The sequence below is a fragment of the Salvia miltiorrhiza genome, chromosome 7, assembly GCF_028751815.1.
Source record: "Salvia miltiorrhiza cultivar Shanhuang (shh) chromosome 7, IMPLAD_Smil_shh, whole genome shotgun sequence".
Classification (NCBI taxonomy): domain Eukaryota; kingdom Viridiplantae; phylum Streptophyta; class Magnoliopsida; order Lamiales; family Lamiaceae; genus Salvia; species Salvia miltiorrhiza.
The window spans coordinates 43,325,535-43,337,858 of record NC_080393.1 but is presented as its reverse complement, the minus strand read 5'-3'; the positions used below and the strand labels follow the sequence as shown (position 1 = coordinate 43,337,858).

The 12,324-nt window shown below is 39.5% G+C and overlaps 2 protein-coding genes across 3 annotated transcripts; one reads left to right on the top strand and one right to left on the bottom strand.

Annotated features, from left to right (window-relative positions):
- Window positions 1-4,571: 4,571 nt before the first annotated feature.
- Window positions 4,572-6,941, bottom strand: LOC130993097 (zinc finger BED domain-containing protein RICESLEEPER 3-like). Its single transcript, XM_057917821.1, has 2 exons — window positions 6,187-6,941; window positions 4,572-5,863 (listed from the first exon to the last, which is right to left on the bottom strand). The coding sequence occupies exon 2, from the start codon at window positions 5,858-5,860 to the stop codon at window positions 5,087-5,089; it is 774 nt and encodes a 257-aa protein (XP_057773804.1). The 5' UTR covers window positions 5,861-5,863; window positions 6,187-6,941; the 3' UTR covers window positions 4,572-5,086.
- On the top strand, window positions 6,874-10,772 carry LOC130993096 (binding partner of ACD11 1-like). 2 transcript variants are annotated; one of them, XM_057917820.1, is made up of 5 exons: window positions 6,874-7,227; window positions 9,370-9,473; window positions 9,576-9,651; window positions 9,821-9,904; window positions 9,980-10,772. In XM_057917820.1, the coding sequence occupies exons 1-5, from the start codon at window positions 7,222-7,224 to the stop codon at window positions 10,553-10,555; spliced, it is 846 nt and encodes a 281-aa protein (XP_057773803.1). In that variant the 5' UTR covers window positions 6,874-7,221; the 3' UTR covers window positions 10,556-10,772. The 2 variants fall into 2 exon arrangements, with proteins under 2 accessions (XP_057773803.1, XP_057773802.1); XM_057917819.1 differs by lacking the exon at window positions 6,874-7,227 and having other exon boundaries at window positions 9,361-9,473.
- The last annotated feature ends 1,552 nt before the right edge of the window (window positions 10,773-12,324 follow it).

Genomic DNA, 12,324 nt, shown 5'->3' with positions numbered 1-12,324 from the left:
GAATTATTATATTTTATTAAAATATATTTGTATTTATTTATATTCTGATTTTTTTTACTATTTATATTCATTAATTTATTTATTTAAATTTATCGCTTAATTTTAGTTACCGTCGGATAGAGATGGCAATGGGCCGGATCTGGACCGGATCCTACTTGGTCCAGATCCAGATCCATGTTTTTTTTACTTAGATCCATATTCGGTCCAGATCAATTGGATCCAAAAAAATGAGATCCAGACCCAGATCCATGAGATCCACAGGATCTCGGGTCCAGACCCGGATCCATATTATTTTTTTAAAAAATAAATTCTAAGCTAATTAAGCATTAAAATAAAAATCATAACAATTGTCTAAAGTTTCAACAATCGCATTTTACCTCAACCCTAGCCCCACCGCATGGATCTGGGTCTTGGAGGGGAATGAGATGAGAGCCCTAACCCTAACCCTAGCCCCACCGCATTTTACCTCAACCCTAGCCCCACCGCATTTTACGTCACGCCGCTGATCTTCCGTTCGTCCGATGGCGTCAAGCGGCGACAATTCTCTTGGCTCCTCGGTCGTTGGTTGGTTCCCGCCGACGGCTGCCGGTGGACTCAGTTCACCGGGCGACAGAGGTGCGCTCAATCTTCCGGTCGTCTCTACCAATTTTCTCCCAAATACTCCTCGTTCCTCCTTGGTTGTAGGAGAGCACTCCGCGACCGCTTCTCTGGATCGAAGTTCGGGTGTTGCTGTTCGGACCGCTGGTGCGTTGCCTGCGGAGCGAATCGTCACCAAACAATCTAAGCAGCCTCATTCTTTTACCACTCTACCAAACCCTACGATGGCTACCCAAAACCCTAACATGGTCAATGCTCAAAGCCCTACCCTTGAGGGTTTGCCTGCTGCTGCCGCTGAGAAGGAGAAAACGCAGCATACTTCCTACGCTGACATAGCGATGAATCGACCTCAAAGCCGCACTGATCTTGCTGCTCATCACTTTCACGCGTTAAGGCCAACAAAAGACGGAGATCTCCTCTACCTTAAGATACCGCAAGATTTATATGAGAGGGAGGTGCGCTCGGAATTCTCTTTTGCTCTTACGGGTCGTCTTTTGTTCCATAAGGGAGTCCGACCTTTGCCTGCTCTGGCGATCAAGGCGGAGTTACAGAAGTTATGGCATATCGAGGCGAACTGGAAATTTATACCCCTCGGTAAAGGGTATTATACGCTGGCTTTTAACAATGTTGTTGATAAAGAGAGAGCAAAACATAAATTGGTTTGGGAGCTATCATGCGGTCATCTCCGTTTGAGAGAATGGGCGAAGAACTTTGATCCGTTTAAGGAGCACTCCTCATTAGCGAATGTCTGGGTTAGGATACACTACCTTCCCATTGATTATTGGAATCCAGAAATCCTGGCTGGTATTGGTCGGTTGGTCGGGCACACTCTGAAAATCGATGGAGCTTCGGTTCGCCGAGATTTTGGTCAATTTGCTTGACTGTTGATTGAGCTGGACATGTCCAAACCTCTCCCGACTACTCTTCTAATCGATGGAGGTCCGTTATCTTTCCATGTTGAGTTTACTTATGAAAACCTGCCTTTCTATTGTTCTAGGTGTAAGATTACAGGTCATTCTCTTGATAAATGCCGTAAGAAGGCTCCTGTTGAGAAGGCTGCAAATAACGGAGACTTGAAGCACAAGAAAATGGCGGGGGCGAGCTTGGTTGGTTCGGAACAGCAGGCTGTTAATCAGCAGATGGTTCAAGTTTGGCAGCCGACTTTGGAAAATAAGGCTGGGGAACCCTTGGAGTTAATTTCGAAAGGGGAATCATATTTGAGAGACATGGATGCTTCGAGTTTGCAAACACACGTTCAGCAAATTCAGCAGCAACAGTCTAACCCTCGGAGCTCTCCGTTACAAATTGATCAGTCCCGGTTTTCTCCGTCTTCTGGGAACCGGTTCGAGATTTTAGATTCAGATTTTGGGGATGGTGATTCTCAGCAGCAGGCTTCTGGCCGCCGAGCACAGTCGCCCGTTCAATAGAATCGACAACAACATTCTGACCGTCGGAACGCTTCGACACAGCTTGATCAGAATCGGTTTTCTCCGGCTTCTGGTCATCGGCTCGAGCCTTCAGATTCGGGGTTGTATGGAGCAGGTGACATCTCGGATCCAACGCCGATTTCACCAACGTCTGGCCGTCCTTTGCCTGTTCAGCGGACTTTTAACCCGGGGGCTTCTGACGGTGGTGAGGACAGAGGTACTTATGGGCCAGACTTGTTGGCTTCTGGCTTGCGAACTGTTGAGACTTCGGTCTATGATCAGGTTTTGGTGGAGGATGCGACTGAGGAAGACTCGGATGGGGCGGACAGCTTGGCTGATGAGGATTGTGGTCGCGAATCTCAGGATCAGACTTTGCAACCTTCTGAAGATGTTACTTTGGAAAATGCTCAGAAAGCTCAGTGTTTGGAGCAGATTTCGGAGATGCCGGATCAGGTTCCCACTGTCAAACGTGGTCGGGGACGTCCGTCTAAGCTGGAACAGGCGTCTAGGGCAGCTGCGATGACTGTCAAAAATGGTGGGGATAGCATCAAGAATAGGCTTAGAAAACTGGGGGACTTGGGAGAAAAGTCGAGGGAGTTTGTCACGACTAGTTATCCTACGGAATTCCTTGAACGGGTCAACGAGGCTCGAGCCCGAGGGGCTACTCTTCAAAATTTCGTGGTCTCCAGCTCTTCTTTGAAGGCTTCTCAAATCATGTCTAGAGTTTCTAATAAAAAATGGGGTGACATGGTTGATGAGGATATCCCTCCCGGGAGGAAGGAACACTCAAATGTTTCTCAATGAATGTTCTGTCTTGGCATATCAGTGGTAGTTGCTGGCCTGTTGCGCGGTTGCTGGGTTGGCTTCTTGTTGGCTTTGTTCTTTGGTCGGCCTTTTCTTTTCTAAGCGAGGTCTGTCTGTTTTGCAGTTGTTTTCTTGTTACTGGTTTGTGTGGGCCGGACCTCCTTGGGGCAATGGTTCGGCTGGAGCTTTTGAGGAGGCTCCCCCCGCTCACTGCCAGTTTTTTTGTTTCTTCTTAGACGGGCTCTCCTTTTCCGCGTTAAGGGAACCCCCTGGGGTTTACCTTAATGAGGTCTTTTTGAGGCCTGGCCCTCAGATGCGTTTTGTGCTCTCTTGGGTGTAGGTTCTTTTTTCTTTCGTTTTTAATAAAATTTCTATTTCAGCAGTCTAAAGTTTCAACAATCATTCAAGAATACAAAATACATCATAATCCATTTAAAACTAAACAATCCAAAATAAATAAGAACATAATAATTCATTTAAAACCAAACAATCCAAAATGAGAACATAATAATCCTAATATTGAAACGATCAATTTCTGTAATCCTCAAAGATGTCTTCCATATTGCAGCTACTTTCGACATCATCAACATCCTACAAAAATTAAGAACAAGATATAATGAGAAATAAAACTTATTTCAATTGTAAAAAATATAAAATGGATTAAAATCAAATACCATATCAATATAATCAATTTGATCTCCATCTTCATCACAATCTTCTGTAACAATAGAATAAGAATGTGTGTCCTCCAATTTACCTTGGAAAAAAGAAAAATTATATTATGAATACAAGTAAAAGAGATAATAATAATAATAATAATAATAATAATAATAATAATAATAATAATAATAATAATAATAATAATAATAATAATAAAATTTAAAGTAGCATAAAAGTAAAGTATTACCTTTGATATCATCAACCATCCAATTTTGCAAGAACATCAATGCTTCCACAGTTTGAGAGTGAAGTCTAGAACGATGAGAACTAACCACTCTTCCACCGGTGCTAAAAGCACTTTCCGAAGCAACCGAAGAGACGGGAATAGAAAGAACATCCTTGACAATTTTTTGCAAGGTGGGATACGTTTGATCTCTTTTCCACCAATCAAGAATATCAAAATTATCATTATCGGGCAAAGGATCATCATCCAAATAGTGCTCAACCTCACCCCTCACATTCACTTTCCTTTTCTTTGTTCTCTTAGCTTGAGCAAACTCATCCTCATCACTCCTACAATTATCATTAATCCTATTTTTTCTTAATTGGTCTTCACTATTGTTCCCTTCATTTCTCTTTTGATATTCAACTATAAGCTTATCCAAATTCTCCCTAACCCTTTTCAACTCCTTTTCAGCATCATCCACATACAACCTCTTGAAATAGTGCTCCACACAATCTAATTTGTTTCTCGGATCTAAAATGGTAGCAATGGCCAAAATACCATTCACATATTCCCAATATTTGTCAAACTTCTCAATCATACTGTCAGCCATAATTCTAATGACCTCAACATCACTATGTATCCATCTCCTCAAAACAAGTTTAATTTCACAAATCTTTCGAAAAAACAAATTAGAAGTAGGATGATTTCTACCAGAAAAGACTTTAGTAGCCTTGTAGAAAATTTCCAACTTCCCACAAACAAGACCTGCTAACATCCAATCATGTTCACTAGGAGGAACAAATTTCAACTTCCTATTCAACCTTTTCAATTTAGTAAAAACATCCTTGAAAGGCAAAGTAGTTTGAAGCATCAAGTAAATTGAATTCCACCGAGTTTTACAATCAAGAACCAATCTTTTGGGTTGAGTTATGTTGAAAAGCCGACAAGCCTCATCAAACTTTTCCACCCTTTTAGGAGTGGACATCCAGAAAACAATACAATCTCGAACTTTTTCAGTAGCATGACTAATCACTTTTAAACCATCCCCAACAACCAAGTTTAAAATATGAGTACTACACCTCAAATGCAAAAACTCCCCACCTAACATTAGAAAATTACTTTCCAAATTGTCCTTCAAAATACTCATCATTGCATCATTAGTGGTGGCATTATCAAGTACAACCGATGAAATTTTATTTTCCAATGAGTAATGAGACAAACAATCCATCAAGACCTTTGCAAGACTCGGAGCAGTGTGTGGAGATGGTACAAAACAAAACCTAAACAAACACATAATCTATAATTACTAACAAATAAAGAAGTGACTAAACATAAATAAATAGCAAATTAGCATTTGTAATAAATAATAAGGTTAGTACCATAAAGTTCGATTGTGTAGAACCCACTGTTGATCAATGAAGTGGGATGTCACTGCCATATAACCCTTTTTTTGATTGGAAGCAGTCCACATATCCGTAGTTATTGCAACTCTACTATCATTATGTTCAAACAAGTGTTTCAAAGAGCTCCTCTCCTCATTGTATTTCTTTACAATGTCAGCCTTCAATGTATTTCTTGAAATCATTTTGAATGATGGATTAAGACTCTTCACAAACTTTCTAAATCCAATGTGGTCCACCATTGACAAAGGATACTCATGTATCACTATCATACTAACCAACTCCTTTCTTGAAACATCTTGATCAAAGTTGGCAGGCTTCTCATTTTCCTTCAATTCCAAGATAGTGCACCCATCAGCTTCAGTTTTAACCTTCAATTGTGTTTGACCAACTCCAATTCGCAAGTGCTTTCCCGAACACACTTTCTTTGCATGCTTAAGAAGATAAGAAGTTCCCGTGGAAACTTTGTATGACAAAACAGCTTTGCAATATTTGCACTTCGCCTTTGTAACACCCTTCTCCACAATCTTATCAAAGTGGTCCCAAGCTTCAGAAGTGACTTTCTTACTTGTTTTTTTAGTAACACCACTAATTGGATCTGTATCTGCTTCATTTTCTTTCGAAGCCTCGGTGGTATTGTTATCTCGTTCAAGGTCAACAAAGCCTTCAACCACGCCGGCTGCCCCATCATTTGGTATTTGAGACTGAACAGTTTCACTATTTGAATTAATGGATTGTTCTTCCATTTTCTACAATAAAGCAAAAATGAACACAACATATTAATCTTAATACACTGCACTGCCACATTTAATGACAAATCTAAACCAAAAATGCCACATATAATGACAAATCTTAATACACTGCACTACACAACATGTTAAAGCAAAAATGTATAAACCAATTCTTGCTAGAAAACTAACAAATCACAAATTTGGTATAATGACAAATCTTAATACACTGCACTACACAACATGTTAAAGCAAAAATGCATAAACCAATTCTTGCTAGAAAACTAACAAATTACAAATTTGGGCCGTAAAACTAACAAAAGTAAAGCTGAATGAAGGTTTACCTGATGAGAGGATGAGCAGCGGCCGGAGAGGAGCGGTCGGAGAGGACGAGCAGCGGCCGGAGATGGATTGGCGTTGCCTTGTGCTGCTCTGCAGACTGCAGCAGAGCCTTCGCTGAAGTCCGATACCACAGATTTCGGGTGGAGGAAAGGCCGAGACCGGAGGTGGACGGAGATGGAGCGGCCGTAGATGGATTGGCGCTGCTCACGTTGCTGCTCACGCTGCTCTGCTCTGCAGCAGAGCCTCTCGGGTGGGGAAGGCCGGAGGGGCTGATTTGGAGGTGGCCGGCCGCCGGCCGGAGGATAGGCGAGCGGCGCGGGTGGAGGATAGGCGAGCGGCGCAGGTGAGGTGGGATGAAGTAGGGTTTTGAAATTGAATTGTAAAAGTTAGACGTCTATGTTTTACTTTTTAGGGTTGGATAAAATTAAAAAAATAAAAATATTATATCTTTAATATTACCGTGTCCAGATCCGGATCTAGACCGGATCTGAGTTTTATATCTTCTACTCCAGATCCGGATCCGGTTTTGGTTTTTTAGAGAGTGGTCCAGATCCGGTCCAGATCCGCCGGGTCCAAATTTTGCAAGGTCCAAATTCGAAAAAAAGGGTCTGAATTCGCGGATTTGGATCGGATCCCGGATCCATTGCCATCCCTACCGTCGGAGAACAAAATAAAGGCGAATACGTGGGGCTTAACCTTTAGAACGTGAGCTCACATAATTTATGTTGATGGAAACGTGCATGTGGATACGTACATTTTCGCCAATTAAAAATATTTGATTTAGATTTTAAATTTTAAAAGATTAGTCGCGTTTGAACCAATAAATAATAGCGGGCCCAACTCCTTGACGCTCCAACCGCGTGGAGAAAAAAAAAAAAAAAAAAGAAATCAACCAAATTTGATTTGCAACTCAGCTTGTGTCAACGCAACGCCCCTCGATTCATCTGCCGCCGGCTTCTCAGCCTAAATCCCTCTTCAACTTCTCAACTCAACTTCACATTTTTTCTTCTCATTACTTAGATTTATCTCTTGCAACCATGTCGGTGAGTTCGCGCATCTTGTGATTTCTCTCTCTCTCTTGTTTTTTGGTTTTTTCTGTTGGATTGTATGTAGAATCAGTTGATCTGTTCGAGATGTTGGTTTTTAGGAACCTGCAATATGTAATCAGGTGCTTATATTAGTGAGGTTTTCAGTGAATGTCATTTGATATGATTGTGGTTGTATTTTAGATGAATTTGATGTGATTTCGGTTGTATTGTAGATTAATTCGAAGTCATTTTATGTGATTGTGGTCGTCGTTTGGCTGTATTTTATGATGATATATGGATCTGCTGATTATGACTTTAGACCTGCTTGGGAACTGAGTATAATGTGTTGTATTCTTCATTATTGGATTCCTTCTTTGCCGGAAAATACTTTTATCTTATTGCTTTAGTTTCACTGAAATGACTCGAATTGACTAATTAGATGGTGCCTGAAGAAAATCCATACTAAGAGGAGTGACTATGACCACCCAAATTATTGTGGCGAATTCTCCCTTATTGACTAGGTCTCTTTTCTTTATCATTAGCCATAGTCATAATCGAGCAGCCAAGCAAGGGAAAAACGCTTTTCTCGATGTGAGAATCTGGGAGACATTGCTCCTTTACGGCTTGATGAATAAGAATGTGCAATTATATTTTCGGTATCAGAATTATGGTTCGGTCTATTTCTAAATCCAGACACTAATCCAGACACCGCTGCCCACTCTGAAGTTTGTATCTTGCCTCCATATTTTCCAGGATCCAGCAATGGTTATCATTCATTTAGACAACTGCTGTACTAACTTCAAACTAGCATAGCACTAAGTCGATGATATATAGGGAGGTTTATTTATAACTTACCTTCCCTGGTAGCTGATTGAATTATGTGTAAGGTATCCTAGGGACTCCAAAGAAAAATTGTAACTAGTCAGAAAATAAAAGTTGAATTCCATTGAGCACCATTACTGGTCATGATACAAGAAAGTAGTTAAAATTAAAAGTCTTAATAAGGTAGCATTATTGAAGGCATTATTCATTGGATAGGAATAACATAGTTGTTACCATGTGAGTTGAAAAGGCAGAATTATTCAAGGCATTGTTAATGGGATGGGAAAGATGGTACAATACAAATGATCTCTGAAAACCTTGAAAAAGGTTTCTACAGTTCAGATTCAAGTCTTCAAAATTTGCAAGCGTAGTTTAGGTTGACTCTTTGCATGTCTACTAATGTTGCATCTTCTATAACTGCTGCTGAAGGCATGCTCTTAGTATTTTTCTCTGTATCTTGTGCTTCTACTAATGCTACTGAAGGCATCTTCTAGTATTTTTCTTTGTATCTTGTGCTGTCAAGGACTATTATGACTCATCACATTAATTGTAATATTTGTTTTAATTGATTCTCATTGGTTACACATATCCTCTAATTTTATCTCCTTGTATCTTACTTTTGGGTTGCACAGACATAAAATTTGCTTCTTAATAGCATTAAAAATTATACTATTATATTCATGGCACTCGTCAATCATGTTAATATGATAGAAATAGTCATGTGTGTCCTTTCATTATTCAAATCCATTAGTAAGACTGATCTTTTGTTCTGACTTTATTCTCCATCCCAGGGTCTAACAAATTATCTAAGATATATTAAAAGTATGAACAATATGCACGGATTACATTAATACACCCATATAGGATACTTCAAACTTGAGCAGGAACAGGGCATTGAGTGATGCACAAAAAATGTATGTAGTAATATGCACAAAAACCATGTTATTACTTTTGCTTTAAATGATCTAGTGCTTCAGCAGAATGCTTTGTACTTCTATAGGAGACACATGACAAGAAATTTCCACCCAAGATTTTTAATAAAAGCTGAATTATCATATGGCCTGTTTTGTTATTTTCAATGTCAATGTCAAAAGATCAAGTGAGCATTGATATAAGCCATTGATGTTAAATATGCATTAAACTACAAATGTATTGGTTTATAATGAATTGCCCATAACCCTACCATAAGTGTGACCTAGACTATGTACCTCCAATGACAATGTCACATGTTATTTGGATGTGTAACTCTTGAGTATTACTAACCTGCATTCTGGAAATCACGCATTTCTCTGAAAACAATTTACCTAATGTGGCTTATTTGTTTTAATGTCCCAGATAAAAACTGTCAAGGTCAGTAATCTGTCTCTGGGAGCATCAGAGCGTGACGTCCACGAGTTCTTTTCTTTTTCTGGTGATATTGAATATGTCGAGATGCGAAGGTTACATTAATTTAATACAGTGATTTTGTATCTTATATGTATGTTTTTTTTTAATGAGTTCAAAAATGCTCACATTGACTTAGATGTCCTACGCTTATGTAGTGATACTGTGCGATCTCAAATTGCATTTGTTACCTTCAAGGACGTGCAGGGAGCGGAGACTGCAATCCTTCTTTCGGTTACTTTCTCCCACTCTCCCTCCCCTGATCTTTGTAGTTTCTCTACTTTTCCATAATGATGTATCTAGACTAACCAGTAACCACTAGCTTGGAACAAGCTATTTTATCCAGCAATCTTCCAGTCATGCCCTTTTTATTTATTATTATTATTTTTTACTTGGTTATCAGGGAGCAACAATTATAGACATGACTGTGGAAATTAATCCAGATCCAGATTACAAGCTACCTCCTGCTGCTTGTGCACCACCTCTGGTAATGAACTGGAAACTTGTTTACTTTGTAACTACATCATATAAGGTATTTTCTTTAACCTCCTAAAAATAACAGCAATCAGACAAAAGGACTGGAGGGGGTGCTGAATCCGCGTTGCAAAAGGCAGAGGACGTTGTGAGCAGCATGCTTGCAAAGGGTTTCATCTTAGGTAAAGATGCTGTTAATAAAGCAAAATCTTTTGATGAGAAGCACCAATTGACCTCCACAGCAAGTGCCAAAGTTTCGTCAATTGACAAAAAGATTGGACTGACTGAGAAGATAACGATTGGAACTTCCATTGTGAATGATAAAGTGCGGGAAGTGGATGAGAAACTCCACGTTTCTGAGAAAGCAAAATCAGCATTTGCTGCTGCTGAGCAAACGGTCAGTAATGCTGGATCTGCTATTATGAAGAACAGATATGTTCTTACGGGCACTACATGGGTGACCGGGGCTTTTAGCAAAGTCACCAAGGCGGCTGGTGAAGTCGGCCAAAAGACGAAGGAGAAAGTTGTGATTGTTGAAGACGAGCAGAGAAGGAAAATGGTGGATGATTTTGCTCAGGTTCATTTATCAGAGTCTCCTAAAGCATCTGATTCAGCAGGGCTGCATCCTTCAAAGCCTGCTCCAGTACAAGGTTTGATTCTCTGATTATGGTCTCGTCCGCAACCCTCTTTGGTCCATGTGGTTTCTGATTTTGAGAATAGGTGGAAATGGTGATCTTTATTCTTGAAGGACTTGACTTCATTTGTATTTTAAAAGGACTTTCCTCAGTGGCTTGTTTGTTGCTCTACATATATATGTACATCAAGTTAAAACTGAAAAACATTAATAGTTGGTTGATGGGGATTAATTGTTGATTCTTGAATTCATTTGTTGCTTAATTTTCTTTCTTTAACTGATTCGTTGGTTGTGAATTTTGGTGCAATTAATCCTCTTTACAAAGCTTCATAAAGCGACATGGTTTTAGATGAGTAGGAAAAACAAAAAATCCACCTCATTTCATAAAATAACTACAAAAAACCACGCATTCATCGTCCCTTCTAGTCATCTTTGATATTGAAAATTTGCTCCCTTCCGATTAGGGCGACTAGGGCTGGTAAACCGGTTACGGTTATAATCGTAATCGAATCGGAAAACTTGGTTATCAGTAACCGATACCCGATTTTTTTCGATTTAGTTCCGTTATCGGTTATTGCTATTGATATTAACCGGTTAATCGGTAACTGAAATCGGTTAATCAGATTAATCGGTTTTTTAATTAAATAAAATATATTTTATTAAGTTGTAGGATGCACCAACAATTTAGATCACTTTGTCAATTGTGCATACCGCATACATGTATCTTTTGTGCAAGCATATTACCTTATGTCACATGAGAATCTAATGACTTTCTAACCAAAATACAACGAATTAAACAATTTCAAGAAAACAATTAATATACTAGTTATTTATAGAATATAGAGTTGGTAGTCAATTAATAATAGCAAGTAGGCTATCTTTTACCTTCAGCCTTCCCCTTCGGCAGTTCCCCCAAATCTCTCTCCCCTTCTTCTCTCTCAGCCGCCTGCAACCCCCATCTCCGGCGAATTTGCCGTCGGCGTCTCGCCTCCGCCCTCGCCTCTCACCCCCTCTCTACTTCTCTATCTTTCTTTCCTTATCTCTCACGCCAATTGCCTCTCTCCCTCTTTGTCTCCTCGCCGTAGCACATGCAACGACGACCACCGCCGCCTCCGCCACTTCTCAGTCCCAGCGTCGGCTCATTCTCCTCCTACCCTGACTCAAAAGTCAAAACACCAAAAATCTCAAAATTCCTCCAATTTCATAAAACCCCTCTCCCTAAATCAAATCCCTAATTTTCTCCTGCTTCTACCCTAAATCAAATCCCTAATTTTGAAAATTGAGGCAAAAGTATAATTGACAGTTTATATGTGTGTTGGTCTAATATTAAAAATAGTTAATGTTTGAGATCAAAGGTCACATGTTTGAATTCATTGTCACATGATCTTTAAAGTTATTCGTTCATTCATATACATATATAAATATATAGGGGGCCGCTCCAATGAGACCCCCTAATTTTAGTTAGATCTAGGGCACGATCCGGTGCGTTTATTTTATCAATCCTATGGCTGATATTGTATCTGGAGGGTGATTTTTTTTCGCAGGGTTCGAATCCTGGAGGGAACAGAATATTTTAAATTTTGTTATTCATCAGTATATACTGCATTGTTCATCAGTATATACGGCCATGTTCATCAGTATATATGTCTTATTCATTACGAATTTTTTAAATTTTATTTTTCATCAGTATATACATCTTGTTCATTAGATATACGTTTTGTTCATTAGTATTATATGTCTTATTCATTGTCCTAGTGTTTCACGAAAAATATGGGGTCTCACTGGAGCGCGCCCCTATA

Coding starts and splice junctions, on each gene's coding strand:
- LOC130993097 (XM_057917821.1), bottom strand. CDS start 5,860: ATGGAAGAACAATCCATTAATTCAAATAGTGAAACTGTTCAGTCTCAA.
- LOC130993096 (XM_057917819.1), top strand. CDS start 9,361: ATGTCCCAGATAAAAACTGTCAAGGTCAGTAATCTGTCTCTGGGAGCA. Junction 9,474..9,575: donor GAATATGTCGAGATGCGAAG/GTTACATTAATT, acceptor ACGCTTATGTAG/TGATACTGTGCGATCTCAAA. Junction 9,652..9,820: donor AGACTGCAATCCTTCTTTCG/GTTACTTTCTCC, acceptor CTTGGTTATCAG/GGAGCAACAATTATAGACAT.